The sequence below is a fragment of the Anthonomus grandis genome, chromosome 15 (genome assembly GCF_022605725.1).
Source record: "Anthonomus grandis grandis chromosome 15, icAntGran1.3, whole genome shotgun sequence".
Classification (NCBI taxonomy): domain Eukaryota; kingdom Metazoa; phylum Arthropoda; class Insecta; order Coleoptera; family Curculionidae; genus Anthonomus; species Anthonomus grandis.
In genome coordinates, this window is record NC_065560.1 from 9002280 (window position 1) to 9029260 (window position 26981).

The 26981-nt window shown below is 31.5% G+C and overlaps 1 protein-coding gene across 1 annotated transcript in view; it reads right to left on the reverse strand.

The window, feature by feature from the left end:
- LOC126745172 (GATA-binding factor A-like) overlaps positions 1 to 26981 on the reverse strand; it is a 94519-nt gene that overhangs the window by 12113 nt on the left and 55425 nt on the right. The window contains exon 2 of the mRNA XM_050452901.1: positions 3398 to 3593. Within this exon, the coding sequence (XP_050308858.1) occupies positions 3398 to 3542 (145 nt within the window). The 5' untranslated portion in view covers positions 3543 to 3593. The remainder of the gene's footprint in view (positions 1 to 3397; positions 3594 to 26981) is intronic.

Below are 26981 nucleotides of genomic sequence, written 5' to 3' on the forward strand. Positions count from 1 at the left end.
TTTAAAAATAATTGAGGATAATGAGTACCGAAAATACATTTTTACGTGATTTTTGTTACTGCACAACAAGTTTATTATGAGTATAAAAATAAAATAAATACTATCTTTCGATGGTTAAAATTAGCATTGAAAACTTAATTGCAGCACTTAATCTGGAAAGGTGATAAGTAGCATATAAGAATAGGATACAAAATGAAGAAGATATTGAAGCTAGCAAAATGCAATTTGCGATTAAAAAGGGCAAATATTACGCATATATAATAGTATTATAACAGGACACATTATTCCCAGTCATGATTAAATTATCAGTAAAACTAGAAGTGATTTAGCAGATCTTTTGACGCAAATCAAATCTTATGCAGATTTTATATTAATTGGGAGATGGTTAAAAATACTTAAATAAAAATAAAGGTTGCTAGTCAATTCAATCTTTGGAATATTGAGGTTTTTTTCGAGTATTATAGGGCTTTCTAGATGTAATATGTATCGCTGAAAAGACGAAATTTGTATTTTTTTATTAATTAATTACATTGTTTCCCATATAAATAAACAGCACAAGGTCAGTACCCTTAAATACCTAAATAAAGGCGATAAACATCCTACTTAAATTCTCTTTTCTGTAATACAAAAATAGAATTGAAAAGATGTTGGCTACAACAGCCTTAGAAAGAAATTCTAGAGCACAGGTGGCTTTCAATAAGAGAATCATACACTAATTTAGCAGTTTCGGATACAAGTTTATAGACCAATATATATTAATGAAAAAAAATTAATAAATTTGTTACAGTTGTTTATTTCCAGTTTTATATCCTGTATATTTATCTGATCAGTGAAAACAAACTTAAAATTAATAATTTGGTTTTACTTATATTTACAGACAAGAAATTAGAATTTCACTATCGCTTAACCCTACTTAAGTCCTCTGCTACATTTTCCATTAATGACTCATGATCATTATGAGTCCATAGAATGGTTGTCATCTGCACAAAGTGTGAAACGACTTCTTATATCAAGAGATGCAAGGTCAATAATATAGAGAAAGAATAACATTCGGTCAAGGCGAATTCGGCGGATCCCTGAGGAACTATACTTAGAGTAAATATATCATCCATTGACAAGCATGATTTATTCAAATCATTACATTAATAAGAATGATTCATCAACGGAGAAGTTACAGTATCTAAGTGATTGTCTGTTGGGAGATCCCTTAACTCTGAAGTACCTCAAGGTTGAATGTGAGGACCACTATTATTATTTTGCTATGTGTAAAAGATTTAAGCTCAATGACTGCAGGGCAAAGTGGTTCAGTTTGCTGATGATACCACCATATTGTGGAGTCATAAAGATTCTGATTATATGTTCAACATTCTTTGCCTTAATTTCTATGATCTCAAATAGACATGGTAAAAGTGAGATGGGTCTATAACTAGTAGGAATCTGAAGTTAAAGTAGTCCATTCTTGCATAAAAGTTAATAGGTCAATGGGTAACTAAAAATACTTCGGTCATCCTCCACTAAATTTATTAAAAAATTATTAATCCGACGTGTGTCAGACATATGAGATCTGGCTATTAAATAACGAGACTGCGTGCCTAGAGGGCGCCCTAGACGGGTGGGGAAAAAAACAAGTAGTGCGTTGCGTATCTAGATATCTTGTCTATGCACGTACCAAAATACGTTTTCGTCACTGTTATAGTATTCGTGCAGTAGCGGTTTGAAACGAACGTGTTTTTTTCTCGTGTCGAGAACCATGTGTGACGAAAAACAAGAGCAACGCATCAATCTTAAATTTCTCGTTAAATTGAAAAAAACTCCGACTGAGTGCTATAAATTGTTGCAAGAGGCCTATAGGGAAAATTCTCTCGTGCGCGTGTTTTTGAGTGGTGTAAGCGCTTTAGTGAGGGCCGAGAGAGCACTGAAGATGACCAGCGCTCAGGTCGCCCTGTCACTGTTTCAACTCCGGAAACAGTGACCAAAATCAACCAAATTGTGCGTGCAGATCGTCGAATGAGCACCCGGATGATTGCCGAGGCTGTAAACGCCGGTAAAGAAACGGTTAGAAAAATTTTACACATGACAAAAGTCTGTGCGAAGTTAGTGCCAAAAAACCTGACTCCTGACCAAAAGCTCTTGCGTTAACAGATCTGCTCAGATTTCCTTGAAAGGTTAGAAGAAGATCCCGGACTGATGAAAAACATTATTCCTTGTGACCAAACGAGGATTTTTCAATACGATGTCCAATTCAAAATTCAAGGCAATGTTGATCGTTTTTTTCGACATTAACGGTATCGTGATGACTGAATGGGTTCCAGAGGGTCAGACTGTCAACCAGACTTACTATTTGTCAGTTTTGGCAACACTGCGAGAACGAGTTTGTAAGAAACGGCCCGAGTTGTGGAAAAACAACTCGTGGATTTTTCACCAGGACAACGCACCTGCCCATAACGCGCTATCTGTGAAGCAGTATTTGGCCGGTAAGCGCACTCCAGTGCTCGGACACGCGCCGTATTCGCCAGATTTGGCCCCGTACGACTAATTTTTGTTTCCGAAGATTACAAAGGGTATTAAAATTACTTACTCAAATTAAGGGGTTCCGTTAATACATTGTATAGATAAAGTGCCTCAGACAAGGTTAAAATGTTAAAACGACTAAAAATGGCATCTACAATAATGATAAAAAGCTTAATTAAATTTATTTATTTTTTAATTAACAAATAATTGGACGATAAAGATATAAAATGTACATTAAAATACATGAGAATGGGACCAAACCTGGATCTACAAAAACCTTAAAATTAAATTATTACGACAATACGATAAATGTTTTGTAAACAAAAACTGAGAATAAAAAAACCATATAAATATTCAAAAGGTAGGGTGCGCCTTACTTAAAATAATTTGCAAAAATAGATTTTAATAAGATAGCTACAGATGCAAGGATTGCGTTTTTTAGGCCTTGGTTGATAAACACCCGATTTTTTGGTCATTTTGTCCTTTGGGTTCACTATAAAGGATTTCAGAGTGTGTACGGTTTTAAAATTTTTGGTAAGTGATTTATTTAAATGTTTGTAATAAATTTTATTTATAAGTTTCGGTTAAAAATTATTATTATTTGCAATAAGTAGGGATCCAGAGATTGGATATTGTTTAGTTTCCATTGAGTTACCTCTGAGTTTATTAATAATACTCTAATTTTGAGAAAAGATAAAAATGCAAGAGATTTTTCAGGAAAAATATGTCTTGAATTTAAAAAACAAAGACAAACAATGAATTTTTACCCGGACTATCTAAGAATACTCGAGTTTTTAATAATGGACACAGATTTGAGTCATCTCCTATTACCTTGCATCAAATTATTATTAAAAGTATAAAAAATATCTTCTTGGTGTCTTCTTACCAAAATGACCTCCGGCAGGAGATGGATACTGTGGCATCGTGGCAGACCTATTTCCAGGAACGTAAACAGGAGATTGTTGTAGATGCTGGTGAAATCCCGAATTTGCGTCGCTGTATCCTGTAGAGTTTACGGTAGAATGGAACATGATGCGAACGAAGGCAAAGGTGAAGGAGGGATGTTAGCTATCTTGCAACATCTGAAAATAGAAAAGAAAAAAGATTACTTTACCAAATAGCTTATAATTTGCATCTCTAAAAGAATAAAATACTAAACTATAATATTTGTCCTCTTGTGTATAATAATAAATATTGAATTTCTATGCAGTTTATAAATAGCCAGTGTTCAATTTAAGTATTCAGTATATTTAAAGTTTCTAATAATACCACGTCAAAAATAATTAAAAAAAAACTATTTGGTCTTGCGATTTTAGAAAATAGGACTAAAAAGTCTAAAACCATTAGTGGCTACATAGAAGAATGAATGTTAAATGTCCATAGGAAATGGTGCTCATCTAGAATTTTGCAAATAGTACGAAGAAAAGTGCGTTAATTGTGATAGATCAACTTAACTGCGCTATAAAATATTGGAAAAAAGAAGTTTTTAGCAACGAATCCAAATGCGATTTGTTCTTTATTGATATATTCGAGCAATAACTAAACGACGAAGTGGGAAAGTGATGGTATGAGGGTGCTATTCTTATTTACCGAGTGATAGGAAAAATAGATCGCTTCATATTCTGCGGGACATAATGGCATTTTATACATTTCAGTCAATGTCAGTTAGTTTTATGTTTCTGTACGATGAAATATAAATGTATTGAAGTGGCTACCCAAAAGTTCAGATTTAAATTCACTTACAGGAAATTTCACTTTCAATTTACAGAAAATTCTGAATGGCATACTCTGGATTGCTAATAAATGTTGATCGATTAAAACTGTGTTGATACGTATCAAGTATAGACAGAACAACAATCGAAAATTTAACTAAATTGCTTAGATTCAAAATGAATCCTTTTATATTCATACTATTATGTCCATACATCTATCCATACATTTTATATCAACACATATAGGTATATTCATTTAAATACTGTACGTAGATTTCAAATAGGAAAATTGACGTCTATTTCTGATATAACTTAAACTACCATCAATTATATACATAAAAAGAAACATAATTTCATTGCAAATTAACAATAGTTATAATATCCAATTAGGTTATGCATAATATTTGGTTCAAATTGTAGTCCTTCTTGTTGGTTTTATCGTTTTTTAATTTTAATATTCATAGCAAAGTTAGGCAGGATATTGAAAAAAAGAAACGAGCTCAGAGATTAATAGATTAAACCTCAGCTCCTAGGTATATAAAAAATCTATTATACCTCAAGTAAATTATTGTATTTAAAACTTATTGAACTTAAATTAAATTAAGTATATCGAATGTTACCATTGCAGATTTTCGTTCATATTTCTTTTAAATATGTGGTGAATAAGTCTATTTTCTTCTTCTTTTCAATTTTTTGAGCGTGTGAGATACTAATTTCTAAATTGATTTTTGCTATAAGTGACGTAATATCCAATAAAATAATTAACTCAATATTTGAGTTGTTTCTGCCTAATTTAGCTTGTTTCTTTTTCTTAATTATATTTTTGTTGTTATGTGGAAAAGTGGAAAATACCAGGTATCACCTTTTCCTGCTTACTTGGTACAGAAAGGGTAAGTCGATACTTTTACTTGCTTCGCTTTTGCATTTTATTGATGACCATTTTACCTTATTATTTTTTAACTTCTAACCCACTAATAGATATTTAAAGCCGAGATTATATAGAACTAGCCCCACACATAATTTACAGTTCACTATCTACAACACAATACTAATTAAAATTTGTTCATCTGCATTTATAGTCAAAGTATGTAAAAAATTAGAGTTAGTTGATTATACATGTCTTATCTATTTTTCTGCAATAGAAAAAATTACAAATATTTAAAATAGACAACTTTATAATTTAACTGGTTAAGCAAAGTTCTTCTCTTTTCATTATTATAATACTGATTTAACAATGTTTTGAGGTACAAGAGCAAAACAGATTTCAACTGTACGAAAGCTGTTAAGTTAGTCCCGATAGTTTATTTGAAATCTAAAAAAGGAACCTAATAAATCTTTGATTTATTGCAAACATAACTGAAGCAAATTAGCTTAAACAATATGATTGATATCAGTTTATTTATTTATTTACGGCCCTCACCTATTTTTACAAATAGCATAAATTACAATAGTATTTTGGAACCTCAAACAGTTAATACTTAATGATACCTAATACAAATTTTCATGATATTCACAACTTATCACTATCACAGTCACAAAATAATCCAGAATTAATAAACAAATAATAGCAAACAAGAAAAAGCAAAAAAAATAATAACTTGAAGAATACAACAAATTCTTTATGAAACATCCCAAATTGGATTCACCAGCCCATATCAGTCTGAATATTCATTATTTATTGTTAGTTTATAGCTATCGCCAGACCTATTGAATATAGCAACTCTTAAGAAGCAGAAAATATTATGCAAATTCTTAATATCTTTTTGCTCGTGGCGAACAACAAGAGGAGGAAGACAAAACCTTTTATACAGAACTCTGTAATCGTAGTGATAGTTGTGAACAGGCTTTAAATACTAGGTATCTTAGGACTTTCCGTTGCACCTGTTTCACCCTGTGAATATAACATGCATGCTAAAGAGGCATCTCCAGTAAAGGTCTGATTAAAGTTCCGTAAAGCATGCAGTTATTTTCGTTCACAATAATGAACTAGGGCTTATTTTTGACATAGAATACACATGCATGCTAAAGAGGTATCTCCAGTAAGGGTCTGATTAAAATATTGTAAAGCATGCAGTTATTTTCGTTCACAGTAATGAACTAGGGCTTATTTTTGACGTAGAACACGTGGTTCAATCTGGATCTTGTATTATTATGACACGTGTAAGAAATATCGCATTTTCTACTACACTTAAATAAATCAGTATATCAAAGACACTATATTAATCAGAACAATTTAAGAAAACAGGATATTTTGTTATGAGTGGCCGACATGAGATATCAAATTTCCATGGAATACAACACAAAACCAAATCAACAGGTATAGTAAAAAAATAATAAAAAATACAATTTCAAAATTGAAATTCTTTACATTTGTATAAAGATGCCCACAATCTTCTTCAGACCAAAAAAAAAAGCCTACAAAGAACAGAACAAGAATCGGATTTCTTATTTCTTGTCCCCCTTGTTATCCGGCTTGTATCGGCCATTGTCGACAAGGCGCATCTCTTGCGACTCCGCCTCGTATACGAGATTCTACGAAAAATGCCCGCCACGTTTTAACTTTTATTCGAGAGACGGGCAACGACCACTCTCCATTAAGGTATATCAATTAAATTGATTATCCTGCGGCCGATCCCCTGTATATTATTGCTACGCTCATATAAGAGGGGGACACGCTATAATTACTGAATGGCCGAAGGCTTAAAAGGTTTTTTTAACGGATTTTTCTTTTTGGTAGACTATTGTAATATTATATAAGTTGTCATCGATTAATTGTGGAAAACTGAGACGTACTGTAAGATATTTCGATTTAAGTTGGTCACACTTTTTTGATAAAAAGTAAATAGCTGCAAAGTATTTTAGGTGGTGGTGGAGAAATCCAGCGAATATTTGGATAAAAAAACCATGTAGTAGATATTCAATGAATGCTTTGAGTGAACACCATATTGTCCATATTGCTGTAAAATATAACACTAAACAGTTATCTACAGATCTAGCAATTCACACTATTGACACAAATGGAAAGAGCGATTAGACTCTAGTTTAATGGATAGTGGGAAATGTCAGAGATATTATGTTAGGTTAGGCTCGTAAAAAGGGTTCTGTCATCGGTATGAAGGTTGAATATGGCGGAGCGGAATAGTCTTTCAGCCAAGATGGTCGAATAATTTTAATTGGCTAATTTTTGACATATGTACATCAAATATGACAATAATGACATTAAGGGTATTTAAACTGTCGTATTTGACGACTCGACTGTCTTTTTTATATTCCCTTTAGGTGCAAAATAAGCCAAGCGATTAACCAATTCAATCCTATTTAATAAATATCTCTGAGACAATTTTTTGCAATTCAATTCTAATTCTTAGACCTCCATCTTCTACCAATCAAAATTTCGGGCGCTTCCATTTCCTTTCCTTCATCTAGGTTAAGATATTTATGCAAAAATATACTTTATGCACATTAGTAATTGCCCAGACAGACATAGAAATCATGGATTTTTTTACTTTCCATCAAATCCATCCTTCCTAACACTTTTCTGGTTCCAGTTTTATTAACCTTGATAGTCATACCATACATCACCACCTAAAATTGAAATATGAAGTGCCGGAATATGTACCCAAAGGCCCCTAATACAAACAAAGTCCAGGCAATCCAGTCTCAAAAAGTGTCTCAAGATGTATTCATTGCTGTTGCTCAATTTGAAAAAGGACATCGTTTTTCAGTTTATTTCAAGAACAAAAATCTTCAAAAATCATGGTTGAAAATCTTACCAGTTCTAATTCCCCAAACAGATCATAACAGACAAGACATACTTTGACACTGTGATCTGGGTACTACTCCAATATCCTCTAACTCTAACTAAAGGGGCTTAATCTGATTTATTATGTACTGTTACTTTTTTCATCCATACCTACTGGAGACAACCCCACTGCTTTGTATCTTTACCCTATTGTAACCATTTAAGGCCATTCTGTAAGAATTTGGAAATAATGCAAATTTGTAGAGTTGCATTTAATATAATATAATAATAATAATAAATGTCTTTTATTATTCAAATTCATTACAAACTTCATACAAAAAAATAAACAAAGTACATGAACCTGGCGCAGTCTAGCTTTATATACTACTCCACTGAACCAGATCAGGGTGTATTCGAAGTATATAAACCAACATTATAACAACAATGTTATATGTAAAGAAATATTCCCAATTATAATGTAACACAAAAAAAGTTTTCTTCCTCTATAAAAAACGGCAAATTTGATACATATTAAACAGTAAGAGAATTAGAGAGAATTTTAGAGAATGTTATAATAATTTATATTTAGTTTTCCACAATGTGTGGATATATATTATTTTGTTATGATTGTACATATGATTAAAAAATATATATGTTTAATTTTTAGTTTTTAACACTTATTGAAATAAAAAAAAGCAGGTTCAAAAAGTTCAGAAATTATTGAAATTAAAATTATAAAAATTAATAAAAGAAAAATATGCTTTATACCTGCCACAATTCTATATTCATACATAAAAGGTCTTATTAATACCATGCTTACAGTTTACAGTATTTAATTTAGAATGTGTTTTAACAATTCTATTTATATGTGATTTAAAGCCCTTTGGTAAATTTGTCTCAACTCATCTTAAAATTAAATATGTCAAATGCAAATTAATCTGGTTTCTCTATTTAAAACTTGCTTTTATATTTTAATTTATAATTATTGATGGTAAATGTTTACTCATTAAACATTTCAACATTTGTCTTATCCTATGCTACCTTTAATAAACAAATTAAACAATTATTAATCTCGCCAGTAAAAAAAAGAAAAAAAAATCAAAATAAATATATATATAATTTTTTTTTCATTCGTAGTATATATGTATTTACCCCGATATTAATCCTTTTCCTTCCCTTTCCCGTTCCTTATCCCCTAATGCATTAAATATGTGTATATGTGCTTGCTTCATGCTGCTTGCATTTTTAACTTATATTATCTAACATTTTTATATACGTTTTTTTTTTCACTTTAAAGCGTCATTCTTATATTTTGTTATATTTGTTAATAAGTATTTACTTTGGCCTAAACAGTTTCTGGCATTGCCCGAAGGCTGCATTGACATGGCCTTTTATTTCTCATGTTCTATTACTATTTTCCGTATATATTATTGTAAATCTGTCATGAAAAATAATAAATTTTGTTTATTAGTAGTATTATTATTAAATATCTATATCTAAATATTTTTAAAGTCCAGACTTGAATGTTCTAAAGAAGTAGTTTCTTGAGAACTAATCAAATAATATTTTTACTTAATGTGTTAATTCTTAAAGAAAGTGATAAGGGATGTCTGAGATTTGCAATATTAACATTTATTTTCCTTTCGCAACTTTCAAATTCTTTTAAAAAAATAACAAGCATATTGTTGTTTTTGAAGGTGGTAGACAATGGTACAGTGAAAACATCTTGTTGAACTTGCATTGTCTTATTTATTTAAGGTACTTGAGTTTACACTTGATAACGGTTGGAGATACTTACCAACCGAAACGTCGTGTTACATTAAATAAATAAGACAATGCAAGTCCGACAAGATGTTTTCAAGCATATTGTTAATCTTAAAATAAAATAAAATTCTATTTAAATAAATCTCTCAGTACTCTTGAGAATGAACCAACTTCTGTAATTCTGGAAATGACTTCAAATGTAAATATCGCGCAATATATCAGGGTTAAATTTCCCGCCACTCAAGTTGGTCGCCCTCGCCAATAGAGTCAAAGAGCTGTCAATGGAATTTCTGTCTGATCATTAGGCAACACGCATATCTCTATATTTGTGTTCTGTGGGTTATGGTGGTGGTTTGGTGTCCTTTTTGGTTGTTGCTACAACGTTTTGTAGATGTATTTGTTTTTCTCTAACTCGCCAGTTCAATAGCATCATTTATTAAACTTACAAAAAAAGCATTTTTGTAAACCATTGTTGCAATCAATTTAAAATTAATATTAAACTACGTAAATTTTATTATACAACGAACGTAAAATTTGAATTTTTGACATCCCCCGGTATATGGAAAAATAAACACGTTTAAGTCGTATTTAAATAGAAACAAATTTACATACACTTGTAAGTAGTTCTTAGATAAATTATGTACATTAATTATTTTCTATATATAACTCTTATGCAAATAAATTAAACTAATGTGTGCATGTAGAATAGCTGCTGGAATACCCATATCTATTACTTGAACAGTATGAATAGTATTTGAACATTTTGTGGATCTTTCAGTAGGGTTCCATATTTTAAACAAGTAGCCACTCACAAAGAACCACTACATAATATTATATTTTTGAATTCTAATTAGGTAGTTACAAGGACTTGCAACGACAAAGTTATTAATTAACATAGGTGTCAAAGTATGGATAATAACCAACTTTGCAACATTACTCCTGAAAATGGTTATTTACATTTGTAGTCATCGATTTAATTTAAAAATAATACATTCTTTCAAAAGTTTTTAGCAAGGCAAGTTGTTGCTTATTAAGGAAACAAAAATTATTTCTCAAAAATCCAATTTGGATTCAGAATTAATACTGTAATACTCCTATTACTTACATATTGGGTTTGCTCTCTGCAACCTGGACAGCTTTGACAACCTTGAGTATAGTACAGTAGAATCATATTTAAAAGACAGAACTCGTGTTAAATATTGGGGTGCTATAAGGCTAATTGCTCATACAATATATATTTTCTAATGATCGGCCCCTGATGAATCAGGAAAACAAATTCACATTGTTTGCTTAAAACGATCATGGTTCTTGGGGGATCTGTGCAATAGTCACTACGACTGGTCTTTTAGAGGACTGAGGAATGATTTAATAGTAAAAAAATTATTACTTTATTGAAAGAAGACAAATATGAAGATTTTGACAGGTTTCCCATGCGGTACCCGAAAGACTGCAATGGTGCCTCAAAAATGAAAAGTTGGGAGGTTCCTGGGCTGTGCTCAAAGAATGTCCATATTTATTACTAAAAATGTACTGCATATAAAAAGAACTGTTGAAAAAAAATATTATATGTTGACTGCTCATTTATTCTATTGATATAATCCCCAATATAAACTTTATTGTATTTTAATTAAGTGTATCCAAATTTTATTGTAAGACTCAAAGCATAGCCCGAAAACCATAGTATTGTAGTTCTGCTGATTGGAACTTGATTATGTGATGTAATGATGTAACAATCACAGGCCTTACTGAAATCTAATAAGGCCATACAACTCTTATAATATTTAGTTATAAGAGTTACTTAGTTAGTTTAGTTGCCGGATTTAATTATCTATTATCAAACTAAAATTGAAAAATTGCACGCGTCAAACTGACAGTTTTAACAATAATAAATCGCCTGCTTTTTAAACGCCTTAAAAATGTAAGGTATTGCAGTGTTTTTTTGTACCTATTAGGTAGGTTTCGCAAAAAATATAAGTGAAATAAATACACATACAAAGTTATAAGGCTGCAAAGATTTTTGCAAAAAATTTGAAGACACTCTTTTTTCTCGCAAATAACGGTACACATTCTTTACTTAAAAAAATTAATAATTTGCTTGACTAAATGTACTGTTTGTTACCACACATTTTAACTTCTAAATTGCTTGTATTTTTTTTTGATGATCTATTATAAAAAATGTAAGAATTTTAAAATGATGTAGGTACTACACTAAAAGTATTCATTTAAAATACCAAAGTTTGGCGTAAATAAAATATTCATTATTTCTAGACATTTTCGCTAACTATTTGCTTACACATTTACCGATTTCATTTTTTTTGGTACCGTTGAATACAGAATTTTACGCTGCTTACTATGATGTATCACACGATGGGGGTTCCCGTTTGACATATTAAAGTGAGGTTAGCTGGAGGTGAGGAGGTGATTGACAGAACTTCAGTAAATGCATAATTAAACGTCCCCCTGTATATTTAATTTGACGTGTTTTTTTTTTTTTTTTTTTTTAAGAAACTTATTAAGGGTGGATCATTTTGAAATGAAAGCACTGTATGGTTATATTATGAAAAAAACAAAATGCTACACAGGTATTTTTAGAAAAAGAAAATTGTTGATAAATAATTAAAAAGAAATGGTGCTAGAGCAAAACTACAAATATTTAAAAAATTACATCTGTTAAAATTACACCTTTTTACAATAAATTGAACACAAATATTGAAGTTTTGTGACTTGAATTTTGGGCAGCATTAAAAAATTCAACAAAATCGGTAGTAGTAAGTAAACTTTTTCTTTACGGTCTTAATAAATATTTGTTAGGGTACTCTGTTTTTGACCAAATGACTAAACCGCTGTTTTGAATATCTTATGACAGAATTCAGTTAGTGTTAATGGGAGATTACTTAGAATAACGAAGCTCACACTTCTAATAAAGTTTTAAAAGCCTAACAGAGAACTCTTGGTTTTGGAAGAACGATATTTAAGAATTGGTATAGCCCATCTTATAAATTAAATAACTCCTCGTGTTTTTTGGTTAGTTGAAACCAACATTCTTAATGATGGATTAGAAATTAGACACTTTTTTTAAATTCTACATTTCACTTTAAAATTGTTATATAATATAAAAATTCAATCGATCCATTTTCATGATTATTTTTTTAACTTAATATTGAGATTCCTTAAAATTTAATAACATAATAATTCTATTGACCTTTCGACCTACACATTATTAATGCGGTTATAGTAAAGCGAAGCTAGGTTTAAACAAAGATAAAAATTGATTATTTGTCAAAAATATATCTTAACTAAATAATTAAATTAAGGCATAACTTAAAAGGATACCATGTCTGTATTTGTAAATACATATATTTAGATTATTTACCAAAATCAATATTTGTGAATAAAATTGCATGTAATTAAATAAGTAAAGCAATGATTGGGACCGAGTTTAGACCGAGAAACAAACATAGAGATTGTAGCGTATCTTAAATTAAGGAAGAGCAATATATGTGATCATATATAATTGCAAAATTTAGGAGAGAACATTAAAATTAAATTTAAATTAACACTAACTTCTCGTCTCAAAATTGAAGGGGTTTACATCAAAAGCTAGGTTGCCGCCGTGAATACTACTTAAGAAAAAGTTAAATGGTGCAACGGAATATGAATTTAGTAAAGTACCTCACATCCTCATTATATTGTAGTAAGCCCAGGACGAACTATAATATTGCTTCGATTATTTAATATTGACTATTTTTTTCACTATCGAAACCATAAATATATATCCTAAATAATCAAAAAACTGAAGGGCAATTTTTGGAGCAAGCTGCACCCCGCAAATAGGGCTGAAACCCGCACATGTCTCCCTTCAGATAAGGTAACGACTGGGCCGAAACTAAAGATAAGATAGTGCTAGACTCATCACTTATTTTTTCTTTTCGGCCTTTTTTTTTAGACACCATTATCGTGTCTATTTTTGTATCACCTTGAGGGTTAAAAGACTGATGATTTTATTTAAAATTGCGACTATAATCATGATTTCTACCTTATTTTGAGAATATTTGGTGAGTAAACTCAAATTTGAGCCATTTGCGAAGAGAGCTATAAATAATGTAATACTACTTAGTCTTAAGTCACAACCTATATGATATTTTATTTTCGAATATTTTTTTTAACCCAAATACTATCGATAAATTAGTTTTTACTTAAAAGTTGAAAAGAAAGTTTAATCAAAACAAAATAAACTGAAAAAAATTATTAACGAACGTTTTAAAATATTTAAAAAAAAATTGAATACTACATTGTTACTTTAGGGGAACGGTGTACAAAACGACATAGTGGTGTAAAATGACATACTTATTATATGTAACTTGCTAAGGTCGTAAGAATATACGCATGCGCTAAATTAGACGATAAATTATTTACCCAACAGGTTCCAACCACTTCAGTTTGTCTCTGCTCACTAACGGAGGTGTACGCTCGATATTTCTAAATTTGTGGTGCAAAAATATTTTTCGCGCTTTGTTTAATTTTGTTATAATACTAGACAACATTTCGCTAGGTTGCTAGTTGTTTTATTTTAACTGATTATTTAAACTATTTTTTTTAACATTTAGTAATAAGAAATTTACAAGAGGAATAGGGAAAATATTAGAAAAAATATTTTTTTGTTTTCTCTAGTCGTGTAAAATGACATTGTCGGCTAAAATGACGTATATATACAATATACAATGACGTGTATATATATATATAATAGTATGTCATTTTGCCCGACTTATAGAAATAATTTTTTTATTTGTTATTGCAGATTTTCAGGCCCCGATTGTATGAAAGAAACACAAATAGGCAGTCATGGAGTACAGATTCGATGTTAAAAGCCATAGAAGCGGTCAATAATGGTGAAATGGGCTGGTTAAAGGCATCTAAGACTTACAGGATACCACAAGCAACCCTACGAAGACATGCTTTAAAAACAAATAAAACAATAAAGACGGGGGAAAAACGCCTCGGTAGATTTAAGCCTACTTTTCCACCAGAAGTAGAACGGCAGTTAGTTGAACATCTAAAACTTCTAGAGTCAAGATTTTTTGGACTCACAAGGAAGAATGTGTTAAGCTTGGCCTACCAGTTAGCTTTTAAAAATGGCTTTCAACATAACTTTAACCGTGAGAAGAAAACAGCAGGAAAAGATTGGCTGCGAGAATTCCGAAGAAGAAATTCGGATCTATATAGCATTACTAATAAGCCAGAGGCGACATCTGCTGCTAGAGCCAAGGCTTTCAACAAACCACAAGTTGCTCATTTTTTTGAGATTCTAGAAAAGGTGATTAAAAAAGAAAATATCAATCCACTGAACATATATAACGTCGATGAATCAGCACTCTCTACTGTGCAAAAGCCTCAAAAAATATTTGCAACAACAGGTCGTAAGCAAGTAGGAGCCATAACCAGTGCCTAAAGGGGATCCCATATAACCGTTGTTTGCTGCATGAGTTCCAATGGTAATTTTATCCCACCAGCCTTAATATTTTTCAGAAAAAACATGAAGAACGAACTTACTGATAATGCTCTCCTAGGAGTCTGGTTGGATGACTGGACCAGTATTTTTGCAATGGTTAAAACATTTTCAAAAGTTTACGAAGGCCTCATCAGACGAAAAGGTGCTTTTAATTGTTGATGGCCATTCCAGCCATAAGTACCTTGATGGTCTAATTTTCTCCAAAGAACATGGTATTGTTCTGCTCTGCTTGCCTCCTCACTGCACCCTGATGTTTCATTCTTCGGTCCCTTAAAAACCTATTTCGATCAAGCTATAACCAAGTGGCTTAAGGCACACCCAGGCAGAGTTGTAACGCAATTTCAAATAGGTGCCTTACTGAAGTATATGGAAAAGCTGCCACTATTTAAATTGCAACCAACGGCTTTTCTAAAACCGGAATATGCCCACTAAATCCTGATGTATTTCCAGAATACATGGTTCAAGCAGCAGAGACAACAAATATTCCAGATCTGAAGGTAATATATATATAAAAACACTCTAGCTGAAGAACCTTCCGCAGCACTATCTCTACAAACTTCAAGCGAGATGGGCAATTTAAAGGACGTAACCAATCTTCAAAAAGTAATCCCCAGTGCATCAGATCAACAAAATAAAAGTTTACTTGCCGTTACTGTCTCCAATCTGAGTCCCATTCCAGTAGGACCATTTATCTCAGGCCAGGGAAAGAGGAAGCCGAGAAAGCGTCAGGGAACTACCGTGCTAAATTCTACTCCAAATTTGGAGGAAGTAAAATCAAGAACTACACCCACAGTCGAAAAAAAGAGCTGCAACTAAAAAGGTATTTGTTGACACTGATTCTGAATCGGAAAACAACCCATTCTTAATAGAAGACGACGAAGATTGTCCTTGCATTTACTGTGTGGAAGAATTTAAAAGGTCAAAGGCAAAGGAAATTTGGCTGCAATGTTCTTCTTGCTCGAAATGGGCACACGCTGAGTGTGCTGGAGTCGACAAAAAAACTAAGATATTTATTTGTGAACTGTGTTGCGATAATTAATTTTCTACAAAAAGTTTGGGCAATATTTAATAGGTATGTCATTTTACCTACTTAGGAGGGTAAAACGAACTTTTGCCTTTTTAAATTAAATACTTTAAAATGAGAATTTCTTTTTGAGTTTTTTTAGTGATTTTTATTTTGGAAAATAGAGTAGACATGCCTGTATTTTTTTGTTACTTTTGTAGAATTAAAATATTTTTTGTATATAGACAATTTTGATTTTTGAAAACCCTATGTCATTTTGTACACCCCCTACTTTTGGCACTTTTTTTTTCTCCTATTTTCCTTTTTTCATTTGCCTCTTTTTTTCTCTTTTTTGGGTGGTGAATTTAGAGGGGGAACTTCGTCTACTGGAATTATCGACTTGGTTCTTATATATTCGGTATTGGTGTAGATGGAGAACTGATATCGAAAAACAGTACTTTTGACAACAACTGATTTTAAAAGTGGCTTAATTGACTCATAATTTTCAATTATTTATTTAGAATCATTAGAAACTAGAGTTTATTAGCTTATTATACTTCTAAGCTTCCAAATATTTTTAAAACATACTTCATTCAAGAAGCAGAGTGAATGTGGCGACAGCAGCATGGTTCCAAAGGAAAAAAAAACACCAAAAGAAGGACCTCTTATAAGGGAGGTAAATTTGGAATTTAAATATTTATTTCTTCATATGATTTTCAGGGGTTATTATAGTTGTGGACGTTGACGACCAACCAAATGCCTTTGCAAAAGGTGAGTCGAATACATAACATAATTTTAAGTCACTAAAACATATTACATGATTTGCTTATTACCCAAAATAAAATAAAATAATTCAGCAAAACTAAAAGTCAGTTAATTATTAACACCCAATCAAAATAGTCCTGATTTAGTCCATACTATTTTTAATCTTATTATCCAACTCTTGATTGGTCAAGTTTTTTAATTCTTATTTAACTAAACACCAAAACTGGTCATTATCACTTTAATATTTTATTAAATTTAAACTAGGTGAATTTTGATTTGAGTTTTTAGATAGAATTTAAAGATTATTAAGTGGATATGTATTAAAGTTGAATATAGTTTTTCACCTATAATAATAATTATAAACGTACAGCAACTTGCTTACACATATTTATTAAAAAATAAATTAGCAAATTAATTAGCAATTTAGTCAGCTTTAGCCCCAGTAAACGCGAGATTTAAGAAATGATAAATGTACGTGTGAGGTCCATAAAAAGGTAATTAAAAAACACATAAAGCAGTAAATTTTTTTCGTGGTTCCAAATAAGTATCTCTGATAATTATTGTTTGCAAAATCATGAACAAATAAAGCCTTATAATCTTATTCTATAACCGAAGTATTTACAGTAAAGAAATTGTACAAATGATGAACCGTTTGCACATTTTAAATTTTATTATTCAATTTCAGACCTTAATTTTTTAGTTATTTTAAAGAGATATAAAAAATGCAGCTCCATATTTAAATTAAGAAAACGTTAAGGTCTAACGCACTGATTATTTTAGATTCAAATATCTCGAAAATAGACGAGGATAATAAATAATTTTTTTGCTTAAAGATTTTATTCAAGCTACCATAAAAAAGTTATGAGGCAGCAAATACGTAAAAATCCGTACAGGTAGCTCTCACCCAATAGTAAAGCTCTACTAATATTAGATTTAAATTTTGCATGTCCAAAAAATCCTCAGATACCAGTTTTAATATCAGTATAATTTCAAAAATTACATAGAAAAGGTAAAAATAAAACTTGAACATTCTGTATTAAGGAAACGCATTGCATTTAGATGCATGTTCCCTACAAGAAACTTAATAAAATATTTTCAAAAATTCTGACTAGGTTTTGAACTATGATGCAGTAACTATCGCTACGCAAGAACACATATTCCATTTAAGTTTCTTTTTATTAACATGACATTACTTCACCATTTAAATATGAACAGTATTAGTGCAGTTAGTACTGGAGCATCTTAAAGAAATTATATTGACGGAGATATTGGTATAATGTGTTATGAGAAAACCTTCCATAAACCACATATTCAAATGGTCGATCAGAGAGCCATTTTGACAGAAGTGTAGAAAGCCTTACAGTAATATCGACAAAATAGTAAAACTTTGTTCACAGGTCCAAAAACATTAAACTAAAAAATACTTAGCCAAGTCATGCAGTCAACGCAATGAGGATCACCAATATTATATACTGTTTAGAGAAGCGTGACTTTTTACGTAGTTATTTTACCCATAACATAATTAAGAGCTATTAGGCGGTTAATGACTTAACAATCAAGAAAAGCAATATTCATATCGGCACCGAGTGTGAATAGAACAGGAGGGAAAATGCTAAAATAAAAATCTGAGAAATCTTTTTTATAAGAAAATTTATTAAGATAAAATATTTTGTATTAGGAGTCATCAGATCCGAAACAAGAATCCACAATACATTTTAAAATAAAAATATCAGTTCCAGAGATAAGACAGACCAGACTGATCTGTGTAATACTTATTTAATTTAAATAGGTGAAACATACGAATAGAACCGGATGCAATTAACGGTTTTCTCTCAGAAAAAGTATTTATAGTCGACAGTACCTAATTGAAGCAAGGTACTATCCGTGGAGATTATTTCATATTAATATCTCTAAATGAAGAAGCAATACGACTACTGGAAATACTTATTTTGTATTTACGGGTTTAATAGGTATCTAGATACATAATGTTGGCTACTTTAAATCCGCTGAAAAAAACCTTAGGTAATATGAGTTTACATAGCAAGGTATATGCCAATTTATTAAATTTTTGAAAGTCGACTATTTTGATTTGTGATATAATAATTGAAATTCCCTGGCATATTATGACCATCTGAGATAAAGAATTGCAGAATAGAATAGCTCTGAATACATAGGTGGTCAAGGTCTAAGTTAAGGATCACAGCTCTTGTGTGGTAAGACTTGAAAGGAGATGTTGGTAAAATTCAATCGAAAATAATTAATAATGAAAATAAGTTAAATACATGAATCACCTCCGTTAAATTGTAACCACAAAATTTTATATATTCTCTTTTTTTTATCCCGGTAGACATCAAAACCGAACAGAGCGGCGCGACAGTACATAGAAACCCTTTTTCGTCGCGGCTCCGTTCTGACGCGGTACCAGTCTCTGTACTGCTGTCTCTGTCATCGATTTTTGTTCTTCGTTTTTTTATAGGTTTTCGGCAGAGAAATTGTATCAATTAGGCCTTACGCGACCCGACATCCCATAATCGACCGTCGATAGCCCCGTATACATTTATATATTCTTTTAATTAAAAGTACCGACCGATAAATTTTCAGCTATTAATTTGTCTAGATTACGAACTAATTTGACATATACGTGAATTTTATTAATATTGTTATTTTATTATATTGTTTGTTTAGTACTAAGTGAGTCCGTTTTAGTCATGAATTGATCCATTAAAAATTCTGTAGATCAATAATTATGAAGGTAGCATTGTACCAAAATAATTTTACATTATACCCAGTTTTGATGACTTCAGGCGTAGATACTAGTACCACTATTTTAATTTAAATATTTTATCTAGATTCACCTTTTTGGAGTAAATACAATATATAAAGCAATTGCTGACGTTTTGGCAATGAGCCTAAAGGCTTCAATCTGATCTGATAGAAGAAAGATGAATCTGGAACCCAACGCAGAATGTATCTATATAGAGATAGTTCACTTCTTTCATATCCGAATCAAAGTCAAAATTAATTTTATTGTCAAAAATATTACACCTTGTTAATAAAGCATAATATATTAGACAATATTTTATATGCTACTTATACACCTAGGCTAAGAATTACAAAGATAAGAAGAACAAATATTGAGATAGAAATAGCGTCAATGGATCAACATAAAGCATAAAAAAGTAAAACTCAAACAAAAAGTTTTAACAAATAGATCTCGTTAAAAACGCTTTATATTTTTCCTAAAGAGTTTTAGGGAGGCAAATCTTCTCAAATTTAATAGTTCTCTGGTAAATTATAGACTTATTAACCAATGCTGAGGAATTAGTAGCAATAATTCCAAAATATTTCGAGTATTGTACTTAGTATTAAGAGATCAATTTTTTGGTGATTTTCATGTATCAGAGGAATACCTTCCAGGATAAAGAAACTATAAATAGTTTTTTTTTCCTTTTGAACAAGTGGTCTGCAGGGCTCTCCATTATTTGCGGCACAAATATACCTTACAGGTATGATTGACATTCCTCAAAAACAAATCCCATACTTTAATCGTGAACCGATAACAGCAAAATAATCCAAATTCAATGACCACTATTTGAATTTCGAAGTAACCAGATGAAATTTTAGATTACTCCAAGAAACTTGGTTTCAGGCCAACAATCAATGGAGACGTCAGGAAGCCTCAATGTTAGCCCTAAAGAATAAAATAGTTGCCTTAGACAGTATAGAAAACAGAAGTATAACAAAAGATTAGAATCACACCGAGGCATTTGAAGAACAGCCAGAATAGTTCCTTTCAGAGTCAGAATGTCATTACGATGCCATTGTCGGCAAATAACATAAATATGCCAGTAATCATTAGTGACGTAACATCATTAATAAAAATAAGGAACAAAACAGGATCCAGAACTGATCCCTGGAGAACCCCAGAGCCATTCTCCAGACTGCGCTGATCTTATAAAGACTCTGTGGCGACAAATAGGACTTTAACCATGATAGTGCCAAACTCAAAATCAATAGTGGCGAAGGCTCTGCAGAATACTTTCGTGATCAATGCAATCAAATGGAGGGCATTTGATTGCATTGATCACTACCATTTGTACTAGTGTAAAGTTGCAGAAAGTAAAAAATGAATTATTGCTACTGTGGTTTTCAAGAAAAACACCACAGTAACACTACAGTAAAGCTAGTACACAATAATACCATAGTAAAACTGGTAAGGGTTAAACACTAAACTTATTCTTGCGTATCAATGATATCATTCTACTTTTCATAATTTTAGAAAGACTAGATAACAGACATAATTGTGTATTTAGAATTTGAGGGCTCCGATGTATCTCTTTTTTTAATTTAAGAATGTAAAGAAGGATCAGACCCAAAAGTACCAGACTCTGATAGCATAAGTCCAAACTTCCAAGATTTGACCAGGTAGTTCATTAGCACCAAAGCGGTTTTTATTCTTCAAACACCCAAAATGACTTGCTATGAAAATTTTATTTACTTTACTTCAGAATACCTAATTTTTACAAATTCTTAAGCATCTTATCTTCCACCAGAACCATTTTTTAATGAGAATAGAAATAAAAATACAAGTGTTCATTCTGCACCATCTGGTGTACATATGACTCCAAAATGAACAATAGACCTTGTGCAAAACTTTGTGTAGGGTTAGGGTTTCTCCTGAATCCCCAACATCTAAGGGGAGTGCAACACTTAATGTTACAGCACGTAGAACCGCGTAACTGATTCTACTATTGACTTCGAAGGACCACAAGCTTAGGTTGAATTTAATCAGAGGAAACGCAAAAGTTAGATTAAAAAACACATAAGGGTTGTTGTGAAAACCACAACACTGTCAAAATCGCAATGAAATATTTGCACCAAATACGCTATTCACTAATAAGTACGAATCGTACTTAACGATTACGTAAGCAGCTCCAGGCACGAAGGAAGTCTTTAGTAGCTGTTCATCTCTCACACTGTCAATGCGCTCGATCTCTGTATAAATAATATTTCCCGGAATTTCCAAAAATAGTAAACATATTGGATTTTTTACTAGCAGTTTTTCTCTGTACTCCAAGTGTGGTTAAAAGTGGAAGTAATTTTAGTATTAGAAGATTGCTGTAGCCTTAAATCTAAGTGTTGGGTAAATAAGTATGAAGTATTATTTGAAGTGGTGATGTGTAAAAAACGGATTCTTTTTTACAATATTAAAGGGATGTAAAGAAGTAGCTCTTATGTGTGTTTTAGATTAACTTTTGACTTTTCTCGGATAAAATTCAACCTATGGTTGTGGTCCTTCGTAGTCAATAGTAGAATCAGTTACGCGGTTCTACGTAGTGTAACATTAAGTGTTGCACTCTCCTTAGATGTTGGGGATTCAGGAAATCCCTAACTTTACACAAAGTTTTGTGGTGGGGTTCCACATATCAGAAGGGTCCCACTCTTTTACTGTCTTCCTGGCTAAAGTTTTCCCTGTATTTAAATGAAGACAAAAAATCCTAAATTCCGCACACCGAAATATAGTCGCATTTATCTGCTTATACAGCAGGGCTGCGATTTAGACTATGACGGTCTAAAAGGTGAGCTCTAAGCTCGTACAACTACGTAGAAGAATTGCTAATGATGAGCGTAGAGTTCAGCTTATCTGAATGCTTGGACACTCAGGCTATGCTGAAAACGAGGAAATGCATTTCCTTGCTAGACTGGGATCTACACTCGGTAGGCTCCGAACCTATAATCGGTCTAGCCAATTATGAAGCTGTTGCATAAATGAAGGGTCTGTCAAACAATTAAACCTTTGGAGATGGATAGGAGCAGTACCTGGCATGAGACAGGTCCCTCTGCCCATCCGACAACTACTGCGCTTAAAGAGACTCGAAACTCGGCTAGTAACAGGTCCTTTAATCGAAGACTGGCATTTAAGATACCATCTCCATACCGTAGATATTGCAGACAACTCGGAGTGCCGGTGGTGTTGTGAAAAAAATAAAACTGTAGACCACGTTATTGAGGAGGGACCAGAACTCATGTGTGCTAGGTTCAAATATCTGAGTAACACACAGTTTACATAGCCTACACATGACACCCAATAAAGTCTTTATTGTTTCAAGATTACATCGAGTACATCCTTACATCTACTTTCGTTAAATTCTTGCATCTTTCCCATTTTCACTATTATAGAAAATTAAAACTAATGACTTAAACAAGAGTGGGAAAAATACCGTCAATGTATACTAACTTAATGCTTTACTATTGTACTGATTGCTCTTCCCCAAATCCCCATTTGCACAGTTGTTTCACTTTACGATTTAGCCTGTCACAAAAAAGGATTGTGGCATCGTGGCGTCATCCAACAGTCATACTCCAAAACATGAATTAAGGTATTTAATGCCTAAAAGGTATTGGCTATTCAAACAAATGCTTTGCAAATCAGATGAAACAAGTCTCAATGGATCCCGTGGATTAAATCGACTTATATCATGTCAATATTTATTAACAAATAAATTGTAAATTACAGGAATATGACCTATTGATGTATCTGTATTTCCACCATTGAAATATCTTAAATAATAAAAAGCAACATTTTTAGGTAAGTAGTTTTCTTTGTCTAAAATGCGCTATTTTTCACATTTTCTATCATGCAAGAACATGAATATTTCCTTTCAACATCAACAGAAAAAAGGATGGACTGCTTTCGAGGGTTCCAAATTTTCTTTCTTATTTAAGCATCCAAGAAATAGACGTCACATGCACAAATTTTGTCTCTGTTAGCTCTCTGGCTGATTTTTTATGATTGTGATTTCAAAGAAACCCGTACTACAACACTTTCTATGATTTTAAGTTATTATAAGAAAAAATGTACAGGAAAATGTTGAGAAATGAAAGAACAAGACTTTTCTATGAAGTTACCTATAGATCGTTTATATTCTAATTCTCTGGGTCTAAATTTCGATCACATTTAGTTAGCAATACAGATTCGTACAATTCTTCCAAAGCTCTGCTCACTTCTCCTGCTTCTTTTACCTCTTTCAATTCTAAACTGACGAGAATACATACCCTGCTAAGGTCCATGCAGATTGCTTGCAAATTCTATATAATATTGCTAATTATCTTCTTCGGTTCAATCGAAAAAAGCTAATGTTTATATTTAATACTTAGAAAAAAATGATAGCTACAGGCTCTAACTTTAAATCTATATATGGATACAGATTGTCAATGAATTCCATGTAATTGACGCTATATTTTATTAGTTGTCAATCTTTCTGTGTATTTTACCCTTGGTAATAATGAGAATCTTCTCAAGTGAGTTATTGTCAATTTCTTACTGACTAATTTCATACTAAAATGTTTCTTGTACCTCAGACACTTAAGTTAGAAGCAATTTTTTCAAAGTCTTAAGCCCACTAATTTTGCACTTTTAAAAACCAGATTGCAACATTCAAGGGGCATTCATTTTTGGGCATAACTTTGAAATTGCTTATAATATTTTCACAGTAATGTAGTGTAATTCCTGAGAATGCCTGAGGTTAAAAACGTGGTTTTGGATTAAAGAATTAGATAGTTTTGACTAATTTTCACTATTCTTGAAAATATCTCATGAAATAATCAGAATCCTCTTAAGAAAATTATTGTCAAATGATGCTTAACTAATTTTTTTTCAACCTTTTTTTAAGTTTTCAGTTTATACATATACGTTTTTAATATCTTTTTAATTTTCAGAATATCTTTTGTAATGATAATCATGAGCCGATAATTTATCGAAAATTATTAGACTCAAGCAGTGTATCCACAAACAATGACAAAACCAACAAACCCTTTTCGCAGCTCACTAATGACCAATTAGTTCCAAAAATTAATTTTTTGAGGGTTAACCTAAAAATAGCAACTCATTAGGAGCAAAAAAAGAATTCCAATAAGGCCTTCTAGTGTCAACAGCGAGAATCATGACCCAATACGATGTCAGGAATGTCTTTTCTGACTTCGGGGTCGACACGCGTCCGATGACAGACGATTTCGAAGAAAAATTTTAAAAATTCTCGGCATTAGGTCTTCGAAATGCGGATACGAGCCCGTTAAGGTTTATGTTTTGATTTATAATGACAGCAATTTGTGCGGGTGAGATGGGATTGATCGTAGAATGATTTACTTCGTTCAAATTTATTAATAATTTAAAAATGACTGGAATAAGCGATTAAAAGGGTTAAAGCTGAACCTAAACATTTAAGTCAATGTAATCAAAGGAATGAGGATTACTACTGAACTAAACCTGATTGAGGCATGCTTTCCACGATGAAGAAATCAATAGACTAAAATCGAAATATAGAAAGTACATTTTCTACAACATACATAACAATATTTATATACTATTTAGGGAAGCGTGACTCTTTCCGTAGTTCTTTTACACATAATATAATTACCAGCTATAATCGGCTGATATAATCGGCGGTTAATGACTTAAAAATCAAGAAAATCAATATTCATATCGGCACTGAGTGTGAATAGAACCGGAGGGAAAAATGCGAAAAACTCAGAATATCTTTTATTAATTTTTTTAAGATGGCCTGTTTCGTCTAATTGGGTCGATTTTTTTTTGGTACAGGAAAAATCTTACCGTTCTCTTAAGTGGACTTATTGTATTCTTCATTATTGCAAGTTAATATATGAATTCCGCACGCAAGACCTCAGTTTGCCAGACGTGTATATTTATGTTGTAATTTGTAAGAAAGTTGAAAATAATTTTTCCTTAAAAAAATTATTTTTTTGTAAAAAAACACAGTTTTGTGAGAAACGTTGAAACACGTTTTTAGTCGCATTATGTAAGGAATGCGTACAGAAATTTGTATTTTATGAGTTTTATGAGCTATAGACAATTAGTGAACATTTTGAAAAAAAATATTTTTTTCTTCAAAACTTAACTTCTGCCGTAATACCCTGTATATTTATTGAAAATCACAATTTGTGCAAATTTAAAAGGATTTTTTTTTTTCAAACACTGTACAAATTTTTTGTAAGATGGTAAAATATGTTTCTAGTTAAATTGTATAAGGAATGCGTCTGCAAATTTTAAAATTTTTATTTTAAGTGGTTTTTGAGATATAGGCAATTTGTATACAACTCATAAAGCAAACTAAATTTAACTATCTGAAGACAAATTGAGCATTTTAAGCTATTTTTAGGATTTTTCATGTAGTTTGGATAGCCTGGAAAAAAAGTTCCTGGAAAGGGAATAGACATTTTACAAAAATACCAAAAAAATTATTTTAATTGCCAGGAAATATTTTTTATTTTAATAATAATTGTTTTTTAAGTGTCCAGGCAGTTCAAGCCTAAAAAAGACAGCTTCCAGGAAGTAAATATTGACTTTAATTGTTCGAAGAAAAACGCAGATTTTTGACTGCTTTTAAAAAATTGAAACGACTTCAAATGCTTAGAAGTATTTTTTCTTATTTTTCAGGCACTTCAAGTATAAAAGAAATTATTTTCTAAATAGCCAAAGTACCCGGCAAAAAAAAATTACTTTAATTATAGTCCATTTCTTAATCCGTAGGAGCACACGAAAGGGTCGATAGCCATAAAACGGTCGTAAACCATTGGCGTCCCACTTTTCAAGTACATTAAGACCTGAATGTTTTCATTTGTTGGGTTTATTTAATAGGGCAAGAAATAGGCCAATTTTAGCCATAAATTCTTTGAATTACTTAAGTACTTAATGAACAAGTTCTTTTTAACCCTTATAAGTAGATATTTTCTAGGTAGGTAAATATGGAGGTATAAGTATTATAGGTACCTAAATTGTGCAATCTTAAATGCATATTTTATGGTATATAATGTAGATATATCCTAAAAACTTAATTTATTTTTCAGTATTGTTGCGCATTTGTTGTAAGAATGTCAAAGTTTAGCCCCGTAGTGTGTAAAGGTGTTTTAGATTTTAAAGCAAGGACTAATAGTACTAAAGTATGCACTTGTGCATCA